Source organism: Bubalus kerabau, chromosome 3, assembly GCF_029407905.1.
Source record: "Bubalus kerabau isolate K-KA32 ecotype Philippines breed swamp buffalo chromosome 3, PCC_UOA_SB_1v2, whole genome shotgun sequence".
Lineage (NCBI taxonomy): Eukaryota > Metazoa > Chordata > Mammalia > Artiodactyla > Bovidae > Bubalus > Bubalus kerabau.
The window spans coordinates 40,938,573-40,963,676 of record NC_073626.1 but is presented as its reverse complement, the minus strand read 5'-3'; the positions used below and the strand labels follow the sequence as shown (position 1 = coordinate 40,963,676).

The window sequence follows — 25,104 nt, the reverse complement described above, 5'->3', positions numbered from 1 at the left end:
AATGTTTGAAGTAGAAGTTTCCTCAGTGCGTCTTCCGTTCTGGCTTAAACTGCTTCTGACATTTCCTGACCCCTGAGCTCAAAGTGAAGTTTGTTGATATGTGATCATGTGTAATCTTGTACCATCTTATGTGGTTGGCTAATCAATTCATAAACATAAACATGATTTAATCTCTCCCACTAAACTGAAAAATCCTCAAGGTCAGGAATTATATCCTATACTTTTTTGTATCCTCCTGCAGTGAAGATATACACAGTGTGTCCTGCACAGTTATCCACAGAAGAGTTTAACAAATAGCCTTTGATTAATCACAAGTGCATTTGTGCTCCTTGACAGTTTTTATTGGGGGAGAGGATGGAAGGGTCAAGACAGAAAATGAAGTATGATTTCTCTCTATTTTTATTCTTTTACTTATCTGGAATATAGTATAGATGACACAGGGAGAAAAAGCAGCAAAAAACCACCTCAAGACCCCAATGATATATTTTTTGCTACAACAATCTGAGATATAAATACAGGTTTGCCTATTCTAGGGTTACATCAGAGAGCTGTGAGTTGAAGGCTGATGAAGACACAATAAGATGAAAGGATTGCCAGACAGCAATTCAGCTTCATTTCATCCCTGCCTGTCTTCATTTTGACCAATAAGGTGGTACTGACAAGAAAAGGAAAGAGGAAGTCAAGGAGAGCTTGATAAATAACAATGTCCTCTAATTAAACATCCTCTACGAGCAAGGTGTTCCAGCTGCGATGGTAATCTGTTTTCTCACCGTATCTCTCCCAAAAGGGTGACAGTAGAGTCTCTGCTTGCTGAAAAGTGAATGAGACGGAAAATGAACTACCATGAGACCCTATTGTGGAACAGGGCCGTGTTACTCACTGTAGCGGCGGGAAAAGTTGATTATCTTGGATTTCCGCGGCAGGAAGTCTCCATTGCTGGTAGAAATACGTCTGTTGTAGGAGATGATATTGCCCTGGCTTTTATTTTTGTAGATCATGTAGGCGTAAGTGATGACAAAGAACATCCAGAAAGAGTGCATGCATATACGGGACACCAGACCAAACCAGCGCATGACTCTGACCTCTGCAACGGAAGAATTGTCATTGGTGAGGCATTGTACCACAACGTTTACAGCTTCGTAGAAAAGGATCCAGACGATGTAGATTACCAGGCCCCTGTGCATGTGGGCGTACACTGAGTATAGGAGCAAGCAGCTGATGAGGATGGTGATGAAAGATAGGAGGAAGACGATAGTCAGGCTCCAGCAGATGATGAACACTTTTATCAGGATACTTGTGTTCTTGATCTGTGACATTTGCTCAGTGCAATTGCTTCTCCTTAAGTACTTCTGTTCGAAGATGAGGTACAAGTCCACGGCCGTGATGGTAAAGACCCCTGACAACAGGGAGCCCATTTTGGCGGTCATGCCACACCAGTGCTGCTGTTTCATGCTGAGACTTCCTGTGAAGACAGACAATAGTGGGGCCGGGGATAATTCTGATTCCTGCCAATGTGGTAAATTACCCTGGGCTTCTGCCTCCTTCCCCCAATTCACCTGGAGAAACAATAGGGAGAAATGTGGGCAACCAGGCAGTAACAGCTTAGAGAAGACAGAAGGCTGTTTAAAACTGTTTGGGAGTTTGAGTGGGGAGGAAGGAAGAGGCAGTCCCAGGCTGGTTGAGCAGATAAGTTGGAGGAGTGGTCCTCAACCCCGGCTTCCCATTATAATCATTGACAGTCCCCACGCCACACCAGCTAGAACATTCTCTGGGTATGACCCAGATATCAGTATTTTTAAAAACTTCCTAGTGATTTTCATCTGTAGCCAGAATTGGAAAACACTGAATAAGAAAGAAAGAAAGAGTCAGTCATGTCCAACTCTTTGCAACCCCATGGACTGTACCTGACCAGGCTCCATCCATGGGATTTTCCAGACAAGAATACTGGAGTGGGTTGCCATTTCCTTCTCCAGGGGATCTTCCCGATCCTGGGATCAAACCCGGGTCTCCCGCACTGCAGGCAAACTCTTTACCGTCTGAGCCACCAGGGAAGCCTAAAATACTGAATAAAGAAAGTTAAATTGTGCTCTTTCTCTCTTCCGGTTTTGCCCTGGGTTATCATCGCTGCCCCTGAAGGGGAAAATCGGCTGCATTGTCCAGACCTTCTGTGCAGGTATCTCAGGAGAAAAGTCAGGGTAGCAGCACAATAGCCTTGCTGGGTGAGTGGATGAAAACATTAGGTTTTGAGTAATCACTCCTCCACTATGTATCAAAACTTGAGGAATACAATGAAAGGTGTACTTTAAGGGAAATTTAAAACCTTAAAATAGAATAGCCTTATCATGGAAAAAGAAAAGACAATAATGAGCTAAGCATTCAACTCAGGGAGTTAGGGGGAAAAAAATCCAACCAATGATAAGAATAAAAAAAGATAGGAGGAAGAAAACAAATAAAGGAACAGAAATCAATAAAAAGAAAGAAAAGATAAAGTAGAAGGACTTCTGATTGCTAAGGTTAGTGGAGCCAACTTGCTGATTAAAAAAAAAAAACAACCCTAAAAATTGCTGGATAAAATAGTTTTTAAATATTCTTGAAAGTACAGAAGTGCTGACAAGATAGGAAGTAGGAGGCAAAAGACTATAGGACTTCAGGAACTGGGACAGGTAAGTAAGCATGAAAGTCAAATTTGCTCTGAGGGTATTTGTCAATCTGTGAGTGCGTGCTTAGTCGCCTCAGTCCTGTCTGACTCTTTGTGATCTCAGGCTTCTCTGTCCATGGAATTCTCCAGACAAGAATACTGAAGTGGGTTTTTATGCCCTCCTCCAGGGATCTTCCCCACCCAGGCATCAAACCCACATCTCTTAAGTCTCATGCATTGGCAGGCAGGTTCTTAACCACTTAGCGCCACTTGGGAAGCCCCTTTGCCAATCTGGGCAAACTTGAATTTCATTAGGAGAACTCTGCACGGTAACGTGGAATGAAATTCAAGCTCAGGGTCCACCAAGGTGGGAAGTCTATTAGAAGGCCTTCCCTATATTAGTCATGGCCCCAAAGGGTTATGATTACAATAAAGGGGAATCAGAAGTAAACTTGCCCCCATCTTCTCCCAGGAGACTCCAAGGAAAGTTAACTTAGTACTAACTGAACATTTCAGGAGAAAATGCTCCTTGAGACACTGTCACTATAGCTAACTTTTTACAGATTTGGAGCCCAAATTACATGAAGTACTTAAAAAAATCTTTTAAGTAATAAATCTAGTTTAAAGTAGTCCTAGGACTTCACTGGTGGTCCAGTGGTTAAGAATTTGCCTGCCAATGCAGGGCATACAGTTTCAATCCCTGGTCTGGTAAGATCCACATGCGGCAGGGCAACTAAGCCCTGCACCACGACTACTGAGCCAGGGCTCTATGAACCACAAGCACTGAAGCCTGCGTGTCCCAGAGCCCGTGCTCTGCAACAAGAGAAGCCACCGCAATGAGAAGGCCCCTCTCGCCACAACTAGAGAAAGCCCGTTCACAGCAGCGAAGACCCAGCACAGCCAAAAATAAAATAAAAAATAAAGCAGTCCTAAACTGGAAGTGTCTCTAAGTGCCTGGGAGAAACGAGCTCACATCCTCAATGGAGGGATACATCTTTGTGCTGGTCCTTAAAGAACTACCTTAGTAATTCTCCAGGGACAATGACTAGTACATAGTGAAAAATACCTGAGCATATAAGGAACGAGGCACTGGGAGAACAGGAGGAGCAACAGAACTACAAAAATACCACATTATGAAACAAGCATGGTTATGACATTTTCTGGAATTATTTAATTATTTAAATGTTTAAATTTTATCTGTGGTAAAATACACATAACATAAAACTCACCACCTTAACCATTTTAAAGTATAAGCTGTTGTTTAGTCGCCAAATCCTGTCTGACTCTTTTGACTCCGTGGACTGTAGCCTGCCAGTCTTCTCTGTCTATGGGATTTCCCAGCCAAGAATACTGTTATTTCTGCTTAGCTTCTCCATTTACTGTGTACTTATCCTTGCCAGGCCTCGGCTTCCACATCTATTTTTTTTTTTTTTTTTTGGACTTGCTGCACAACTTGTGGGATCTTAGTTCCCCAACTACAGGGATGGAACCTGTACTCCCTGCAATAGAAGCATGGAGTCCTAACCACTGGACCACCAGGGAATTCCCTCCACATTTTCTTTTTCTTCAGCTGTGGCACACAGCCTGTAGGATCCTAGTTCCCTAACCAGGGATTGAACCCATGCCCCCTGCAGTGGGAGCTCACTTCCCTTGGATCACCAAGGGAAGTCCCCACATCTTTAAAATTGGGTATACTGGTTACTTTTTTCTCTTTCTGTAATTTTACTAGTTATTATAACAAATTATGGTCTGCCCTGGTGGCTCAGCAGTAGAGAACCTGCCTGCCAATGCAGGAGACGAGGGTTGGACCCCTAGATTGGAAAGATCCCCTGGAGAAGGAAATGGCAACCCACTCTAGTATCATTGCTTGGGAAATACCATGGACAGAGGAGTCTTGTGGGCTACAGTCCATGGGGTTGCCAAAGCATCGGACACGACTCAGCAACCAAACAACAACAACATAACAAATTACTCCAAAACTTAGTAGCATAAGACAAATAAGACAACTATTTATTATGCACGTGGATTCTGTGCATGGAGGACTCTGGAGGTTAGCTTAACACTGTACATGATGAGGAATTTGGATGGGACACATCCAGGAGATCTTGTCACCACTCATAATTTGGGGGACCTCTCCTTGAAGACCCATTCACGTACATGTCTGGCAATTGCTGCCAGCTGTCAGTTGGGGGTCTCTCTGTGTGGATTCATTTGGGTTTCTTCACCTCTTGCTGACTGGCTTCTCCACAGTGCATGTCCCCAGAAGAGTGAAGTAGGGGCAGCTGTACCACCTTGTTTCAACTTGGCCTTGGAAGTTGCACAGGGCTGCTTCTATTGGACTCTGTTCTGTTCTCTTTTTTTGAAGTATAGTTAATTTACAATGTTGTGTTAGTTTTTGGTATACAGCAAAGTGATTCAGTTATGTGTGTGTGTGTGTGTGTGTATATACATTCTCTTTCATATTCTTTTCCATTTTGGTTTATTACAGGATATTGAATAGAGTTCCCTGTGCTATACAGTAGGACCTTGTTTATCCATCCTATATAGAATAGTTTATATCTGCTCATCCCAAACTCTCAATCCCACTCTCCTCCTCGGCAACCCTCAAATTCTCTATGTTCGTGAGTTTGTTTCTGTTTTGTGCTGGTTTTGTGTCATATTTTAGATTCCACACGTAAGTGATATCATATGGTATTGTCTTTCTCTGTCTGATAATCTCTAGGTCTATTCATGTAGCTGCAAATGGCATCATTTCATTCTTTTTGATGGCTGAATAGTATTCCATTATATATGCTATATATGCATATATCATATATATATATATATATATATATATATATATATCACATTTTCCTTAGTCAACTGTTGATGGGCATTTAGGTTGTTTCCATGTCTTGGCTATTGTAAATAATGCTGTACTTTATTCTTGTGAATCACCAAGGCTGGGCCATTTTCAGAGGGAGGGGAAATGGATTCTACCTTTTGCGTCAGGAGTGTTAGGGAATTTTCTGAGGTGCAGGGGATTCTTGTTATCTCAGTGGTCAAAATCCAAACTTCCACATTTGCCAGGCTGACCAGGGAAGGAAAAGTGATCATAACAAGGAAATATTCACCAGTGAACTGATGTGCCCCTTTTTCCCTTATCACCACAACATTCCTCTAGGCTGAAACTAAGGGCTCTATGTGTGCACCCAGCCCATCAAATCAAGTCTTTATTGTTCAGCCTCTCTCTGAGAGCCCAGTGTAAATAAGTGATGACACAAAGCAAATAATTTGCAAAGCATCATTGCGAGTCTTGCAAGATCTCATGCAGTGATTAAAAAGGATGAAGAAAACTGCTCAAATTACATGAAGCCTTTAGCAATCCTGGATATGATAGAGTTAGTCCAGTGGATAACCAGAAAAGGAAAAAAATCACTAAGAACATAATAGGTACTTCAGTAAAGAATTGTTTGAAGATGAATAAATTGCTACATATTCACACGATGGCATGTTAAGCAGTCATCAAAATGAATTACTGTAGCAACACAGAACAATTGGAATGAATCTTAGTAATGTAATAGCAAATAAAAGTACCAAAAGAAGATATACAGTTAAAAGCAACTATAGCTATGTTATACACACACATACACAATTTTTGGACTCTATATACAGATGCGATAAAACTACAAAACTATATAAGGAAAATAAAGGAATGATGAACTTAGGATTCTAAATGACCATCACCTCGGGCCAGAGGAGGAAGTGAAACGGGTTGGGGAGATCATATAGTCAGATCTGATTTACTGACAAGATCCTAATTTTACTTTGGGTAGAGGATTTGAGGGTAAATGTTACTTTATTAAAAATAACTAATATTTTTCAAGTAAATAAAGGAGTTATGCATGGATCAGTTAGGGCTATGTCATGCACCAAAGATTATGATAAGTCTAACCGTGAGCATATGAAGTATGATTAAAAAAAACACTAAAATAAAACAAGGATAATAACAGTGTTTACCTCTTAAGGCTGCTGTGAGGCTTAAACAAGTTAATATATTTAAAACATTCAGAACAGTGCTTGGAACGTGGTAAGCATTGTACTATATAAGAGTTTTTGCTATTGTCATTTTTGCTTTATGCCAAGGGGTAACTACTATTTATTATCTATGTAAAACTACTATTTATTAAGTTGTGTTGCAGAAGATATCATCAGCTTCCTTCCCAATACCCATTTCCTCTTCTTTGCTAACAGAAGTCTACTTTAGGTCAACTAAAGCTTGGACCCTGTCAACCTTGGCCCCAATTCTATGCTGAATTCTCCTCTGCTCAAGCCCTGTCATGAATATGCATGTACCTCCGAGCTTAAAACTTCCCCAATCCGCTGTTCAGGGAGATATTGCTTTGGAAAAGATCCCCATTGTTCTTATTTGCTGCCAGTAATAATAAATCCTTTCTTCTCCCTATCTTTGGCTTGGTTGTGTCTATTGGCACCTACCAAGAAGCAAACTCAGTTTTTAGGTAACACTATCTCTACATTTTCTTTCTTCTTAGCTTGAATGTGGTATGATGCCTAGAACCTCAGCAGCTATTTTGTTACCATGAGGCAACAGGCATAGGGACAAAAGCAAATATGCTAAGGATGTCAACACTGAGAGAGCATCTTTTTGTATTTTATTGATTACTTCTAAAGTTGAGTATTTTTATAAATATCAATATGTGATTTAAAAATCTCTGTCTAGGGACTTCCCTGGTGGCTCAGTGGATAAGAATCTACCTGCCAACCCAGGGGACATGGGTTCAATCCCTGGCCCAGGAAGATTCCACATGCCACGGAGCAATTAAGGCTGTGCTCCACAATTACTGAGCCCAAATTCTAGAGCCTGTGAGCCACAGATACTGAAGCCCATGCACCTAGAGCCTGGGCTCTGCATCAAGAGAAACGGTTGCATTGAGAAGCCTGTGTATGACAAAGAAGAGTAGCCCCCACTCGCCAAAACTGGAGAAAGCCCTTGCAAAGCAACAAAGACCCAGTGCAGCCAAAAATAAATAAATAAACAAAAAATCTACATCTAAATAAATCTAAAACTATCTTCCCTGGCAGTCCATTAGTTAAGACTCTGCATTCCCAATATAGGGGGCATGGGTTTGATCCCTGGTCAAGGAACTAAGACCTTTCACGCAGGTCTTTGGTGCAGCCAAAATAAATAAAAGATAAATAAGTCTAGAATCATTTTGATAAGTAGAAAATAAAAAATACAAAGTGGCAAGAAAGCGTGAAGGCATAATTTAATTAATAGTATTTTTCTCTCAGTGATATCTGAAATATTAATGCATCTTGCATTTGATAATATCTTAGACTTACACAATAATGGTAAGAACTTTAGTTCTTAGTGGGGAATCTTAGTTCTTAGTTCCCCAACTAGGGATTGAACGTTTACCCTTAGCAGTGAAAGCGCAGAGTCCTAACCACTGGGTGGCCAAGGAATTCCCTCAATATTTTTAGTTCTTTTCACAATTCGACTTGTGGTTCCAACAGAGGATGTTGCTACCAGCTCCCTTCAGCTGGATCTCTGGCATTATTGAGTTGAGGCAGGGAAATAACTAATAGCAATGAGCACATTATAAAGTGGACTTCCCTGGCAGTGCAGTGGCTAAGACTCCGTGCTCCCAACGCAGGGGGCCCAGGTTTCATCCCTGGTCGGGGAACTAGATCCCACATGCTGCAACTAAGACCCAGTGCAGCCAAATAAATAAAAAAGAAAAAGAAGAGCCTAAGTCACCTACGTCAATTAAAAGGTTTTGTTTTGTTTTTTGATGTGAAGCATTAAAAAATATATTTGTTTATTTATTTAGCTGCATCAGATCTTAGCTGTGGCATCTGGAATCTGCGTTGCGTCTTTCAGGGTCCTTCACTGAGACACACGGCCCCAAGAGTTGTGGTGTTCAGGCTCAGCTGCTCCGAAGCACGTGGGATCCTAGCTCCCTGACCAGGGACTGAACCTGAGTCCCCAGCACTGCAAGGATCACCAGGAAGTCCCAGTGGACCATTTTTTTTTAAGTCTTTATTGAACTTGTTACAATAATGCTTCTGTTTTAGGTTTTGGTTTTTTTGGCATGAGTCATTGGGATCTTAGCTCTCTGACCAGGGCCCAAATCTGCACACTCTGTATAGGAAGGGAAGTCCCAGAGATAGATAGATAGATAGATATATGGGATAATTGTAAAAATACTAGATATAAGCAAAACACTAAATGCTTGTTACAAATTCACTCTCCCACCAGAAGTAAATGTACAGCCCTGGTTTAGAACATATTTGTCATAATTTTTTTTTTTTTTGGCCGTGCCATGCGGCTTGTGGGATCTTAGTTCCCCAGTCAGGGATTGGGGAACTTTTACCCTTAGCAGTGAAAGTGCAGAGTCCTAACCACTGGGCAGCCAAGGAATTCCCTCAAGAATTTTTTTTTTAACACCTCAGTAAAAATGCCTACGCCTTACGTGGGGTTTAAAACAGGGGCTGGTGGGCTTCAAGTCTGTTCTGTGGGCTTCACAAGGCAGCCGTCCACAGCCCCATGATGGCCGTGGGTAAGAGCTTGGCCCCTGTTTCTGGCACCAGGTTCCACCTCTGGATTCTGAGGCATCCCTGAGAGCCAGAGGAGCTCTGGTCATAATGGAGGTTGGATTTCCTCCTAGCCTGGCAGTATCAGGCCAATTTAATTGGATTTTAAAAAATGAAAATGGATAATTTGCATATATAGGAGCCTGAGTTCTTTGAGATACATCTTCTACATTCTCTTTAAAATAAATCTATCAACTTAAAAAAAAAAAAAGAACTGCTGAGATAATTTATGAACCCTTCTCACTCCCTCTCCTTTGGCTTTGTATATATACCACAGAAGGAATTTGTACCATAATCGGACACTCTAGTGCAAGAAAGCAGTTTTATTATTATTATTTTTAAATTATTTACTTGCTTATTTTTGGCTATGCTGGATCTTCATTGCTGTGTGGGCTTTTCTCTAGTTGCTCCAAGCAGGGGCTACTCTCCAGTTGCAGAGCACAGGCTTCTGATCGTGGTGGCTTCTTTTGTTGTAGACGGGCTCTAGGGCTCACAGGCTCAGCAGTTGTCATTCCCAGGCCCTAGAGCACAGGCTCAGTATTTGTGGCACACAGGCTTAGCTGCTCTGCAGCATGTGGGATCCTCCTGGACCAGGGATCGAACTCATGTCTCTTGCATTGGCAGGCAAATTCTTTACCGCTGAACCACCAGGGAAGCCCCCTCTTCTATCTTTTATTTTTTAGGGAGGAGGGTTCAGGATGGGGAGCATGGGTATACCTGTGGTGGATTCATTTCGATGTTTGGCAAAACTAATACAATATTGTAAAGTTTAAAAATAAAATAAAATTAAAAAAAATAAATCACCCCTTAAAAAAAATAATATAAAATCGGACTCAGTCATCTTCCTCAAGGAGTTAGGGGAAAATTCTAACTCCAAGTGTTTTTCTCTCTCCCCTTGATGGAGTCACATTGAATTCCCAGGTTCACCCAATTCTAGAATCTCATGGAAGGGCTCTGGACTTCAGGCCGTGTGGTCAGTCATGTGAGAGTGTGAGAGGCTTGATGTCCTAGCCTCAGTGGTCCCACTGCTCATAGCCCCAAAGGCTGTGGCTCACAGCTCAGTCCCCAGCCTGGGGTCCACGCAGCCAACCCATCAATCATCCTGTTGCTCTGGGTTCAAACACGGGTCCCAAGGTGGGCAGAACTAGGCACTTCTCCATTCCCCGAGGGTAGGGAAACCCCATTCACAGTAGGAGTCGGAAGTGATTCCCTGCTCGCTCATCTTTTCAGATCTATACCCCGACCCACCCGACCACGTAATCAAGATCTTTGCCTTTGAGAGCCTAGATTTTCCAAAACAAAAGTATTTTAACTCTCTAATAGGGGAAGAGATGGGCAGTCCTCTTAAACCTACAAAAGGAAGATGCCTGTCATGCTTTGTGGTAAATCAGTCAACAAACAGGAAACCAGTCCCAGCTATGAATGAGGCGATTCGGACAATAAATCACACTGCTGCTTACAAAGTCCTCACCATCTGACTCCAATCCAATTTTCCAGGAACATCTCTGTGCATTCCTTCTTGTGTACATAATACTCTCATTTCCTCCAATGTCTTTCCTCCCCTTCTCCACCTGGCTCGCTCATGCTCATCTCTCAAGGTCATGTGAATCCTCAAGAAGGTGCCAGGGCTCTAGTTTGGCATTTGTGATTCTCTTGACCTTTCTTTTGTGGTAAGAAGTCTCACATCAGTACCACAAGCAGGAAAGTGCCAAACTCTCCTCTGCATTTGTCTCTTTCCTAGGAAGGAAACCACTTCCCAGAAACCCCCAGCAGCCTTCTTTTCCTGGCTCACTGGCCAGACCTGGGTCACATGGTCACCCAACACTGCAGGGGAGGCTGTGGAAATCAGTTTCTGACAAGCTCAGTAGGATTGCCATAACTGGTTAAGAGATATCATGATTCATGCCAACTGGGAACACAGTTGCCCAACCTTTCCAAAAAAAATGAATCCCCTTCCCAAGGAAGGAGGAAGGAAATGGCTAATAAAGTCAACCACAGAGATCCTGTTCCATTAATTATCCTTTTTTCCTCATTGACATGGGAAGAACTATTATTATTTGTTTTCCCCTTCTTCCACAGAAGCAGGAATTTACACACGGTTGGCCAGAATAAGGTTTGCCTTTCCTGGCCTTCCTGGCAGCTGAGTGTGGCCATATGACCAATTCCTGAGAATAGGCTGAAAGGGGGAGAAATGAATGGGACCAGCTTCCCTGGTGGCTCAGGGGTGAAGAATCCGCCTGCAATGCAGGAGACATGGATTTGATCCCTGGGTCGGCAAGATCCCCTGGAGGAGGGCATGGCAACCCAGGATTCTTGCCTGGAGAATCCCACAGACAGAGGAGCCTGGAGGGCTAAGGTCCATTGAGTGGTAAAGAGTCAAACATAACTAAGCATGCACACACCACGTATTAAGGAGAAAATCTTTCCTTTCCCTCTTTCCAACAGCTGAAATGTGGATGGAGTAGTGGGAGTAGAGGGTGACCTTGGGCCAACTGGACAAGGACGTGATAAACACAGAAGGATCTAGGCCTCTGAAGATTCACAGAGCAGGGCTGCCACTCTTACTCAGGCTCCTACATGACCAAGGGAAACTACAAACTTCTATCACGGTGATGTGTGTGTGTGCACATGTGCACACTCAGTTGTGTCCAACTCTTTGCAACCCCATGGACTGTAGCCTGTCAGGCTCCTCTGTCCATGGAATTCTGCAGGCAAGAATATTGGGGTGGGTAACCATGCCCTCCTCCAGGGGATCTTCCCAACCCAGGGGACGAACCCTTGTCTCTTGCATCTCCTTCATTGGCAGGTAGGTTCTTTACCAGCTGAGCCACCAGGGAAGCCCTCTGTCATGGTTAAAGCACTGTTAATTTTGTACCCAAACTCATGTCCTAACAAACACAACTGCCTCCAATCCTTTGCCTGTAAGCGCGCCAAAGTCTCTTCCAGCTCAAACAATCTCTCCTTTGACCCTGTGTTTCTCTCTCATTTACATTCAGTCTTGGTGTCAGGGCAAGCAACAAATACTGGCTCTTGAGGCTGATTTAAGCAGAAAAGTCATAGATCATAGATGTGTGCAAAGGGTCAGTTATTTATTGCCACAACAATGCTACATAACCTCAAAACCTCAGCGGCATGTTAACAATGAACAATACTTAGTTCACAAGTCTGTGGGGTTCAGCTTCTCTGGGGCTGGGCTGAGCTGGGCTGATTTCAGCTGGACTTACTTGACATCTGGGGTCAACTGTTGGTTGACTAGACAGTTTTGTTGATTTTGGCTGAGTTCATTCATATGCCTGAGGGTCAACTGGCTGTTGGCTGACTTAGGATGGCCTCAGCTGGGATAACTCAGAGAGACTTGGCCTAGGTCCATGTGATTCTCATCATCCAACAGGCTAGCCTAGACATGTTGCAATGGCAGAGGCCAGCAGTGAGAGTGCTACAGACCGAATGCTTTTGTCCTCCCCAAATTCATATGTTGAAAACCTAATGCCCATTGAGATGGTATTAGATGGTAGGGCCTTTGGGAATTCATTAGGTCAGGAGGGTGGAGCCTTCCTGAATGAACAAGTAGCAGAGAGATCCCTTGCTCCTTCCTCTGTGTGAGGACATGGCAAGAAGTTGGCAGTTTGCAACCCAGAAGACAGCCTTTGCCAAAACCAGGACATGCTGGCACTCTGATCTTAGACTTCCAGCCTCCAGAAATGTGAGAAATAAATATCTTTTGTTCACAAGCCACTCAGTCTGGAGAATTTTGTTATATAATCGCACACAGACTAAGACAGACAGCAAGTGCAGCCACATGAATGTTTTCCAAGCTTCTGCTTGTATGCCTGCATGCATGCTAAGTCACTTCAGTCGAGTTCAACTCTTTGCAACCCTATGGACTGTAGCTTGCCAGGCTCTACTGTCCATAGGACTCTCCAAGCAACAATACTGGAATGGATTGCCATTTCCTCCTGCAGGGGATCTTACCGACCCCGGAACTGAACCCAAGTCTCTTATGTCTCCTGCACTGGCCTGCAGGTTCTTTATCACTAGTGCCACATGGGAAGCCCTCTGCTTCTTTAATGCTTGCTAAAAATCCCTTGATCACAGCAAGTCACAAGACTGAGTCAAGAGTTAGAATGAGAAGGTCCCACAAGATAACACAGATGCAGGGAAAGGTGAAGAATTGGGGCATTGATACCATCATCTATCACACCACATTTGGAGGTTTTGCTTACAGGATGGCAGCCAATATCATGCCACAGAGCTGGGCCACTGAAGACTCTGCTGCTGCCAGTGATGAGCATCTGATGCCGAAGTTACACTGAGAGGCCTTCTGGCACAAGACTCGAGGTATTGCCGCTGCCAGAGCTTTTCCCTTAAGTTGGGTGTTGCTGCCACAACTGGTACTGCTCACCAAGAATGAATTCTCTTCTTCTCGTTTTCTTTTGCATCATAAGCTCCTGATGATTCAAAGTACACTTTGGGAAAATTTCATCAGCAGAACCTATGACATGTGCACTTGACTTAGTTCACAAGAAAGGATGGGAAAGTAAGTAGCTGCCATTTTACTGGTAGGTGGGCTCTGCTTCCCACAAGGTTTCATAGAGTGAAAAATTCTCCATACATGGGAAAGGCATTTATATTATAGGCATCTAAAGAACTACAACAGAACAGCAATGATGGCAGGGAGGAAGAGGAGGAAACTAGCCTCTCAATCTCCTCACAGCTAAGCTGTTTTTCATTTGTTTGTTTGTTTTTGCCATACTGCATTGCTTATGGGACCTTAGTTTCTCAACTAGGGACTGAACAAAGTCCCTAGCACTGAGAGTGCTGAGCCCTAACCAGGGGACTGCCAGGGAATTCCCCACAGCTAAGCTTCTTGAAAGGGTACTCCTAGCTCTCTTTCCCCTTCTACTTTTTTTCCATTTCACTCTGTACTAATCAGTTATGGTCACCCTAATGATGCAAAATCCAGTGGTTTACAACCACAAGCATCTATTTTTCTCACTATGCTTCAGGCTGCAGGTCGACCTGGAACAGTTAAATACTCACTGGTAGTAACATAGGTCAGATCAGATCAGTCGCTCAGTCATGTCCGACTCTTTGCGACCCCATGAATCGCAGCACACCAGGCCTCCCTGTCCATCACCAACTCCCGGAGTTCACTCAGACTCACGTCCATCGAGTCTGTGATGCCATCCAGCCATCTCATCCTCTGTCATCCCCTTCTCCTCTTGCCCCCAATCCCTCCCAGCATCAGAGTCTCTTTCAAGGAGTCAACTCTTCGCATGAGGTGGCCAAAGTACTGGAGTTTCAGCTTTAGCATCATTCCTTCCAAAGAAATCCCAGGGCTGATCTCCTTCAGAATGGACTGGTTGGATCTCCTTGCAGTCCAAGGGACTATCAAGAGTCTTCTCCAACACCACAGTTCAAAAGCATCAATTCTTTGGTGCTCAGCCTTCTTCACAGTCCAACTCTCACATCCATACATGACCACAGGAAAAACCATAGCCTTGACTAGATGAACCTTTGTTGGCAAAGTAATGTCTCTGCTTTTGAATATGCTATCTAGGTTGGTCATAACTTTCCTTCCAAGGAGTAAGCGTCTTTTAATTTCATGGCTGCAGTCACCATCTGTAGTGATTTTGGAGCCCAGAAAAATAAAGTCTGACATTGTTTCCACTGTTTCCCCATCTATTTCCCATGAAGCGATGGGACCGGATGCCATGATCTTCGTTTTCTGAATGTTGAGCTTTAAGCCAACGTTTTCACTCTCCACTTTCACTTTCATCAAGAGGCTTTTGAGTTCCTCTTCACTTTCTGCCATAAGGGTGGTGTCATCTGCATAGCCGAGGTTATTGATATTTCTCCCGGCAATCTTGATACCAGCTTGTGTTTCTTCCAGTCCAGCATTTCTCATGATGTACTCTGCATATAAGTTAAATAAACAGGGTGACAATACACAGCCTTGACGAACTCCTTTTCCTATTTGGAACCAGTCTGTTGTTCCATGTCCAGTTCTAACTGTTGCTTCCTGACCTGCATACAAATTTCTCAACAGGCAGATCAGGTGGTCTGGTATTCCCATCTCTTCCAGAATTTTCCACAGTTTAATGTGATCCACACAGTCAAAGGCTTTGGCATAGTCAATAAAGCAGAAATAGATGCTTTTCTGGAACTCTCTTGCTTTTTCAATGATCCAGCGGATGTTGGCAATTTGATTTCTGGTTCCTCTTCCTTTTCTAAAACCAGCTTGAACATCAGGAAGTTCAAGGTTCACATATTGCTGAAGCCTGGCTTAGAGAATTTTGAGCATTACTTTACTAGCGTGTGAGATGAGTGCAATTGTGCAGTAGTTTGAGCATTCTTTGGCATTGCCTTTCTTTGGGATTGGAATGAAAACTGACCTTTTCCAGTCCTGTGGCCACTGCTGAGTTTTCCAAATTTGCTGGCATATTGAGGGCAGCACTTTCACAGCATCATCTTTCAGGATTTGGAATAGCTCAACTGGAATTCCATCACCTCCACTAGCTTTGTTCGTAGTGATGCTTTCTGAGGCCCACTTGACTTCACATTCCAGGATGTCTGGCTCTAGGTCAGTGATCCCACCATCGTGATTATCTGGGTCGTGAAGATCTTTTTTGTACAGTTCTTCTGTGTATTCTTGCCATCTCTTCTTAATATCTTCTGCTTCTGTTAGGTCCATACCATTTCTGTCCTTTATCGAGCCCATCTTTGCATGAAATGTTCCTTTGGTATCTCTGATTTTCTTGAAGAGATCCCTAGTCTTTCCCGTTCTGTTGTTTTCCTCTATTTCTTTGCACTGATCTCTGAAGAAGGCTTTCTTATCTCTTCTTGCTATTCTTTGGAACTCTGCATTCAGATGCTTAGATCTTTCCTTTTCTCCTTTGCTTTTCGCTTCTCTTCTTTTCACAGCGATTTGTAAGGCCTCCCCAGACAGCCATTTTGCTTTTTTGCATTTCTTTTCCATGGGGATGATCTTGATCCCTGTCTCCTGTACAATGTGACGAACCTCATTCCATAGTTCATCAGGCACTGTATCTATCAGATCTAGGCCCTTAAATCTATTTCTCACTTCCACTGTATAATCATAAGGGATTTGATTTAGGTCATACCTGAATGGTCTAGTGGTTTTCCCTACTTTCTTCAATTTAAGTCCGAATTTGGCAATAAGGAGTTCATGGTCTGAGCCACAGTCAGCTCCTGGTCTTGTTTTTGCTGACTGTATAGAGCTTCTCCATCTTTGGCTGCAAAGAATATAATCAATCTGATTTCGGTGTTGACCATCTGGTGATGTGCTGGGAGCCGGCATATTGCATATTGAGTGAGGATCTGTAATAGCTCAACTGGAATTCTATCACTGCCGGGAGCCAGCGTGAGGCACTCCGCCCATGACAAAGGTCATGAGGAAGGAGGCTCGGCATACGCAAAGGCGGGATCGAGCCTCAGGAGTCCCCCTGGAAATTCTCGAGCATCTACCCCCAAAACCAGAGTCTGCCTACTTTCTGCTTTGTGCTTTCACCTACACCTCTGACTTTACGGGGGGCTGTCTCCCACTACCTCTCTCTGGAAAAAGAGTTAGCTTACAGCTCCAGTTAATAATTCCTGGGTGTGACAGTGTTTAACCTACAAACTCCTTTGGAAATCCTCTAGCCTGCCTGAATAGGTTTTTTCCGGCCACATGTGATTGTTCAGAGCCTCCCAACTGTGAGAGGCAGGAGATGTTCTAAACTGCCTAAACACAGATTCCTTTGAGTAGTTAAAAGATTGATTAGAAAATGTATTGGTGAAGGGTTTTTCACTTGTTGGGCCAATGTTTGCTGCTAAGTCTCCATACTCCTTACCTACTGTGTCCTTGGCAGTGTATTGATTGATATAATGGGTGTATAGAAATGTAAAATGCAGCTTTGTCTAATGCTTTTTGGAAGGCTGGTGCCTGACTTTGGAATAATCACCTTTAGAGAAAAATAAGTTTCTTAAAATGTTAACAGGCCTCCGGGCAAGAAGATGATGTCAATCACCTGAACTTTTGCATATGATAAGTTTGAAAGCCTGGCTTCGATTAGGACCAGGAACTGCTGTCCTTGCATGACTCCACCCCTTCCCCCATTATCCTCTATGCACAACTTTAGGTATAAAAACTACTTTGGAAAATAAAGTGCGGGCCTTGTTCACTGAAACTTGGTCTCCCCATGTCACTCTCTCTCCCAAATTCCAGCTGAGTGTCCATCTGGAGCGCGGATGTCCTCTGCGACCATTTATTTGCCTGGGCTTCTAAGACCCACTCGAGAAGGTGTCTAAGGTGGGGCACCTTCCGCTATTCGAGAGGGCGCCTGCGGCCTCCGTGGTCAGAGCTAACCTGGTGTCACGGGTTATATTGATTTTCCGCGTAAACCAAGCCACTCAGCTTCTTTTCTCCACTGAATTTTCCTACTGAGCTATCCTTATTTCAGCCGCTTTTCTCCACTGAATTTCCTCACTGAGCTATCCTTATTCTATTACTCTTTGTATCCTTAATTAAAGTGTAATTAAGCAGTTATTCCCTGACCCTCGCCTAGCCGTCTCTCCTTCGAATACCCTGGATCAGCCGGGGCTGGTCCCCGGCAGTGATGTCCATGTATAGAGTCTTCTCTTGTGTTGTTGGAAGAGGGTGTTTGTTATGACCAGTGCATTTTCTTGGCAAAACTCTATTAGTCTTTGCCCTGCTTCATTCCGTATTCCAAGGCCAAATTTGCCTGTTACTCCAGGTGTTTCTTGACTTCCTACTTTTGCATTCCAGTCCCCTATAATGAAAAGGACATCTTTTTTGGGTGTTAGTTCTAAAAGGCCTTGTAGGTCTTCATAGAACCATTCAACTCAGCTTCTTCAGCGTTACTGGTTGGGGCATAGACTTGGATTAGTGTGATATTGAATGGTTTGCCTTGGAAACGAACAGAGATCATTCTGTCGTTCTTGAGATTGCATCCAAGTACTGCATTTCGGACTCTTTTGTTGACCATGATGGTCATTCCATTTCTTCTGAGGGATTCCTGCCTGCAGTAGTAGATATAATGGTCATCTGAGTTAAATTCACCCATTCCAGTCCATTTCAGTTCGCTGATTCCTAGAATGTTGACATTCACTCTTGCCATCTCTTGTTTGACCACTTTTGATTCATGGACCTGACATAGGTAAGTGGAGCTATTTATAAAATGGAATATTATACAGCATTGAAAATGAGTGAATTACAGCTATTATCTATCAACATGGATAAATCTCAAAACCATCCTGTTGCCTAAAAGAAGCAAGCAACAGGAGAATGAATACCATACAGTATCATTAAATCATTAATATAAACAATACATTATTTAAGGTTACAAAAACAGGTCAAAAATATACATACACAGAGGATGTTTAATACAAAATTCTGCACAGTGGTTACACTTGAAGGCAGGGGAATGCCCAGAGGAAGGGACTCCCAAGAGGTATCTAAGGTACTGGTGATGTTCTGTTGCATAGCGTGGGGAGTGGGGGACGTTCAGGGAAATGTTACTATTATTCATCAAACTATACATATTAGTGTTATACAATCTTTTGTGTATGTGGTATATTTAATATCCCATAAGAAAAACCTACTACTGGTGAGGATGTGAAGCAATGGTAACTCTTACCCATTGCCGTGAGGACCAGTGTAAATTGGAAAAACCATTTTGGAGAGCATTTTTCAGTATCTAGTTAAGTAGAAATTGTGCACATTCTATGATCCAGCATGTTTTTCCTGGGTATCCCTCAGCACCTTAAAGCAGCGGTTTTTCAAACTTTGTGACAACAATCTCTTACTGAGATATATGTTTTACATTACAATCAAGTACACACATACACACATATGTGTAAGTGTGTAAAAAGTGGAAATAAAATTTTTGCACAATAATGCCTTTTCCTATTACATGCAACACTCTGATCTTTTCTAATCCTGTCTATTCTTTTTCTTTTTTTCATTGAGATATAATTGACACAACATTGTCAATTTTGTGTATCAGGTATAAATGTCCCCATTTTTTCTATTTCATTAAAAGTTCCAACTTCTAAATGTATTTCAACTCACTATAACAGTTGACAAACTGTCCTTTGAAAAACACCACACGAGAGAAAATTGTGCGCATGGTAATGTGTAGAAGAATGTTAATTGAGCACAGCTCAAAATAGAAATAACTGGTGATGGCAATCGAGGAATATTTACATTATGGAACACAATAGGGCAGTTAAGATGAGCAAACTAGAGCTTCTTGTATCAACAGAATGCACAGTGAAAAAAGCCAGTTGCTGAAGCATATGTACAGTGTGTTGCTATTTATAAAGTTTCAAAACATGAAAAACATGTTGTTTATAGACAGGCTCATATATAGTGAAAGTGTATAACATGGAAGAGAGCGGATTGTGGTTCCCACTGGAGAGAGGGAGGGGGATGGGATCGAGGAGGGGCAAAATGGGGACTTGGAAGGTTTTTTTGTTTCTTAATCTTATTCTCAAATGCTACTTATTCTTTATTCTTTACTGCAGGGTTGGCCAACTGCATCCATAGCCAAATCTGGTACAGTATTTTTGCATGGTCTGTGAACTAAGAATGGTTTTTACAGATTTTAATATTTGGAAAAAATTGAAAGAAGAATATTTTTTAACTTGGGAAAATCACATAGAATTCCAATTTTTGTAATTACAAATGAAGTTTTATTGGAACACAGCCTTGATAATTTTGCAAAGCTGAAACTGTTTACAGCCTGGCCCTTTATAGAAAAAGTCTGCTACCCTCTAACGTATCTATTTACTTACTTATATTTTTTGGCCCACTATGTGGGGTGTGGGATCTTAGTTCCTTGACCAGGGATCAAACCCATACCCACTGCAGTGGAAGCACAGAGCCTTAACCACTGGACTTGACCACTGCCAAGGAAGTCTCAACACCCCCTAATTTATTATATGACATATATTTTATAATGATAAAAATATGGTAGCATTAGAGAAGAATTCTAGAAAGAAAAAGATGTATAATTCTACTAACAAAAGTTGCTAAAATTTTCCATGTTTTCTTCTACTCTTTGATAAGAGTCAAATGTATTTTTATTGAAATCAGGCAAAGATTTTTTGCATTCTGCCTCTTCCCTGCTGGACATCACTTCATAAACTTTTCCGACGCGCTATGTAGCATGCAAATTTGCATGATTTAATGACATAGCCTGGTTCAAGTCTACAAACCACATGCCATAATTTGTATAACCATCTTCTCATGTTTAAACCTTTGTAATCTTTTGATTTGCCCCGTTTGTTATTGGTTACAAGGCAAATAACACCTTTGTATACAGAGCTTTTCCCCTCCCTCTTTTTAACTGACTTTCTTAGAATAAATTCCTAGGAAAGAAAAGCTTTATCTTCCTTCCACCCCTTCAAAGTCTACTCTCTCTTTCTTTACTCCTACAACCTCTTGCTTCTTCAGTCTTGTTGCTTAGCCTTTTGCCTTCCCTGACATAACTGATCTCTCCCAGTTGACTCTCTCAGTGGTTGTTTAGGTGCTGAAAAAGCCCTTTAGCTGTTGGATCCCAGTCTGACCTCACCATTCCTTTGGTGGTCCAACTTTCTGCAGTACCTTGTGAAGTCTGCTTCTTGCTCTCATTTCTTAATTCTCTCAGCACAGGGTCCACTCCACTCCTATGCCAAGATTAAAGTCTGCTAGTGATCTCTGGGATTCCCTGGTGGCTCAGATGGTGAAGAGTCTGCCTGCAATGTGTGAGACCTGAGTTCGATCCCTGGGTTGGGAAGATCCCTTGGAGAAGGAAATGGCAACCCACTCCAGCATTCTTGCCTGGAAAATCCCATGGACGGAGGAGCCTGGCGGGCTATTCCATGGGGGTCACAAGAGTCAGACCCTTCACTTTCACTTTAAGTGATCTTTTTGGAACTTAGTCCAAAGGCTTTTTTTTTACTTGATTTTTATCTCCCTCTGTAGCTGTTACTCTGAAAGGTCCTTCGGGTCTTTTTCTTTCCCTGCATATCTCCATTCTTGGTTTAACTCTTCCATGGAACTTTCTCTAAGAAATGAGATAGAATCACCTCTTTTGAGTCCACACGCAACCCAGACATAGCTCATTCCCTTTGCTCCAAACTCTTCTTTGCTCCAATCTAAGTTGTTTTAGTCTCTTCTGAATGAAGATGAAGTTAGAGAGGGAACAGTTAAAAACTTGCAGCCAAACAACATTGAGAGTTTTCTACTTACAGTTTCAAAATAATAAATAAATTTTGAAATAAATTTAAGGATCATAGGTCACTCTGTTCCACGAACAAAAGGTTTCCAAAGTGAGGTCTACAAGCATCAGGGTCACCTGGAGGTGGCTGTTGTTGTTGTTCAGCCGCTCAGTCATATTCGACTCTGCAACCCCATGCACTGCAGCACGCCAGGCTTCCCTGTCCGTCACCATTTCCCAGAGTTTGCTCAAACTCATGTCCATTTAGACAATGATGCCATTCAACCATCTCATCCTCTATCACGTAAGTTCCACCCTAGACCTACTAAATCAGAATCTAGACTTATAACATGATCTCCAGGTGACTCACATGTATATTAAAGTATGAGAGGGACTTCCCTGGTGGTCCAGTGGTTAAGAACCCACCCGCTAATGCAGGGGACACAGGTCTGGGAGGATCTTACATGCCATGGGACGGCCAAGCCCTTGGGCCACATCTACTGAGCCCGGGCACTCCGGAGCCTGTGCTCTGTAGCAAGAGAAACTACTGCAATGAGAAGCATGCACACCGCAACAAAGAGTAGCCCCTGCTGTGCAGCAACGAAGACTCAGCACAACCAAAAATAAATAAATTTTTAAAAGTATAAGAAGCACCAGTATACTGGACCAGTCAGTGCGTATCACTAAGGGTCTCTACCAAGTGCTCCATGCACCCCTTGGGAACCTCAAACCAATGATTTTCACCTTAAGTTTGGTGTGAGGGTGGTCTTGCCGCCACAGCTATCACCTTTTGATGGACAGGTGGCTAGGCAGGTGACCTCCGTCCCTCATCATTTTAGGTACAAGTTCATCCCTCTGAAGCTGCAAAAGGGTTTGAAGAGGACATTCTTTCCCAGGAAAGGAAGGCTGTTTTTCAACAAAGAGCATAAATAAGCTTATAGGCTCTTTGGTAAGGTGGACACACCTGCCAGGGATTGGAAAAATGGTTTCTATCATCTTTTCCAACAAAAAACGCACGTGAACAACATAGAACCAAAAGACAAGAATAGTTTATACTCTTCATTCTCTCATTCAGCAAATAGTATGCACCTACTGTGTGCCAAGCACTATTCTAGGCGAGAAGAGCAGAGACAGAACTGACAAAATCCTTGCCTTACATTTACATTCTGGAAATGTGGAATTTACATTCTAGGGGATGGAGATGGACAAGAAACAGGTATAAAATATGGCAGGTAGGGGTAACACTTTAAAGAAAAATAGATATTTGAGGGGAAAGAATCCCAAGCAGAGGCAGTGGCTAATGCAAAAGTCTTGAGGTAGGAACATGCTTGGAGTGTTCAAGGATCAGCAAAAAGCCAGTAAGTGTGGTTGGAGCAGATTAAGCGAGGAAGAGAGTGGAACCAAATCACAGAGAGTCTTTAAGGAGCTGGAATGTTACGCCAAGTGAGAAAGAGCCATTGCAGGGTATTCAGCAGAGGAGTGACATAACCTGACTGACCTAACAGGCTCTCTCTCTCCCCCTCTGCTGTGTGGGGAATAGACTCTAAGGGGACAAGAGTGGAAGAGGTCTCCTAGCAGGCTGCTGTAAGGATGTGGTTGGTTTAGATTTCGTTGGTCACAGTGGTGGTGGTGGTGAAAAAAGGCTCAAGGATTTCAACTTCTTTAACAAAAACAATTTTAAAAGTTATCACTAGACAACTTTTTTTTTTTTAATCTTGGATGGGAAACTGGCTTAGAAGTAGAAAATAAAAAGTAGGAATATTAATGGCTTCTCAGGGTTGAACAATGTTAATAGCATCCTCTGGGAATCAGTGTTATTTAACATTTCATAAATGATTAAGAAAAAGGAATACTTTGAGACTTTTCTAGGTACACAAATTATACTCTGCTTTCCACATAGTGAAATGTCAAGTCAATTGGGAGTGCCTCTTGGAACGTTTCTAAAGCTATATGAGCAGGCTGGAAAGTGGTAGATGACTTGCCATGTGGACAAGTCTAAGGCAGTTCACACAGGAGACAATTCAGGTGACATCTTTAAGACAATGAACTCTGAACTGCCAGTTGCCCCCAAGGAAAGGGATCAGAAGCTGCTGTAGGTTATTCCTTCAAGACATCAGTTCTTATAAAACCCAAAATGCCAGTAAAAGTTCTGGTGGTTTCAGAATAATGACAAAAACATCAGCTTCAACAAAAACCTCAGGAACTCCCTTATGGATCTCAGTATGCAGTGCTAGTCACTGCATCCTGTGAAAAATAACAGCCAAGGAAAAGCCACTAAAATGATTAAAAGGGTAGAGGGACTTATTGTTTGATGGAAGATACGTCTATAAATATGAATATATAAGACAAAATAAGATGAATGTCTACATAAACATGAGACGTTCAGAGAAAATTAAAATAGTCCTTTTCATGTAATTTCATGATTGTGAAATTAGGGGACAAAAACAACTTAAAAACGGGGGTAATGTCTATGTAGGAAGAGGCCATTAGTGGGCTTATTTAAAAAGGTCCTTTAGAGGGAGGTGGGAGGGGGGTTTAGGATGGGGAACACATGTACAACTGTTGGGGATCCATGTCAATTATGGAAAAACCACTACAATATTGTAAAGTAATTAGCCTCCAATTAAAATAAATAAATTTATTTTTTTTTTTAAAAAAAAGGTCCTTTAGACCTTCCAGTATGTGGAAGGACTGTGCTAGCAATAACCAGGAGCGAGGGGTGAGGAACAATCAGCCCACTTCAAGAGTCCTTTGATGGGACAGAAATTATGTGGACTAGGGTGTGTTTCCTGCCCTCCCCAGCCCCCCATCACTGTGGTATACAAGCACAGAAACTCAAAAAGGGCAAAAAACACTGACAAGACTTTCAAAGGATTCAAAATGCTAATATTAAATCTCATTCTGAGTCAAAACTGGATCGAAAATAAAATCAAGGGTGAAGATTTATAGTAGATTAATAAAGGATTAAAGATGTCCATTGGCGGTCTGAATTGGATAGATAAAAGAAGAATATTTCCTGAACAGTTTGTCTACATCTCTTGGTCAGAAAGTGACGGTTATTGCTTGAAACAGAGATTTGATCATCTGAATTTCAGGCACGGCACAAGTCCTTTCACAGGGATCAATTATCTCAGGAGAGAGAGGCTCTTATGAACCAACCGTTAGTCACGTGTTGTGTTGAACAGTTAGCAACTCTGCACCGTCGGGTCAGTTACTGATTTTCCTCCACCGATTGAAAAAATGGGAGTCCGAACGGAACGAGGGGAGTGGGAAGGATAATAACCAGAGTGTCATTGAATTGGGAGATGTTAAAAACGGGCAGCAACCAATACATGGGCCCTATTTATATTTAGGTCAAAGATTTATATACATAAATATATATATATAAATACATAAAAAATATTTGACTCAAGAACCTCTTTACCCCCAAAGAAAACAGCACCTTCTCCTTCTTCCCATAGGTCCCTTTCTTTACCTGCTTCTTCCCCGGCCCAGGAGAAGGAACTTTCAGCCCCGCCTCCCAGCTCGTCCAAACTCCGCCTTCTCGGTTCACCTGTGTGCCCAGCCCCTGACGTCACCGTTCGGCTTCAGCGGCCTGCAGGATTCTGGCTCCCGATTGGTCCGTCTCCCACAGCCTGCGCAGCC

At 42.6% G+C, this 25,104-nt stretch overlaps 1 protein-coding gene across 2 annotated transcripts; it reads right to left on the bottom strand.

The window, feature by feature from the left end:
• Positions 1 to 341: 341 nt before the first annotated feature.
• On the bottom strand, positions 342 to 25,069 carry TMEM217 (transmembrane protein 217). Of its 2 annotated transcripts, none has more exons than XM_055571546.1 (2): positions 24,935 to 25,069; positions 342 to 1,462 (listed from the first exon to the last, which is right to left on the bottom strand). In XM_055571546.1, the coding sequence occupies exon 2, from the start codon at positions 1,449 to 1,451 to the stop codon at positions 873 to 875; it is 579 nt and encodes a 192-aa protein (XP_055427521.1). In that variant the 5' UTR covers positions 1,452 to 1,462; positions 24,935 to 25,069; the 3' UTR covers positions 342 to 872. The 2 variants fall into 2 exon arrangements, with proteins under 2 accessions (XP_055427521.1, XP_055427522.1); XM_055571547.1 differs by having other exon boundaries at positions 342 to 1,556; positions 24,935 to 25,034.
• Between the last annotated feature and the right edge of the window lie 35 nt (positions 25,070 to 25,104).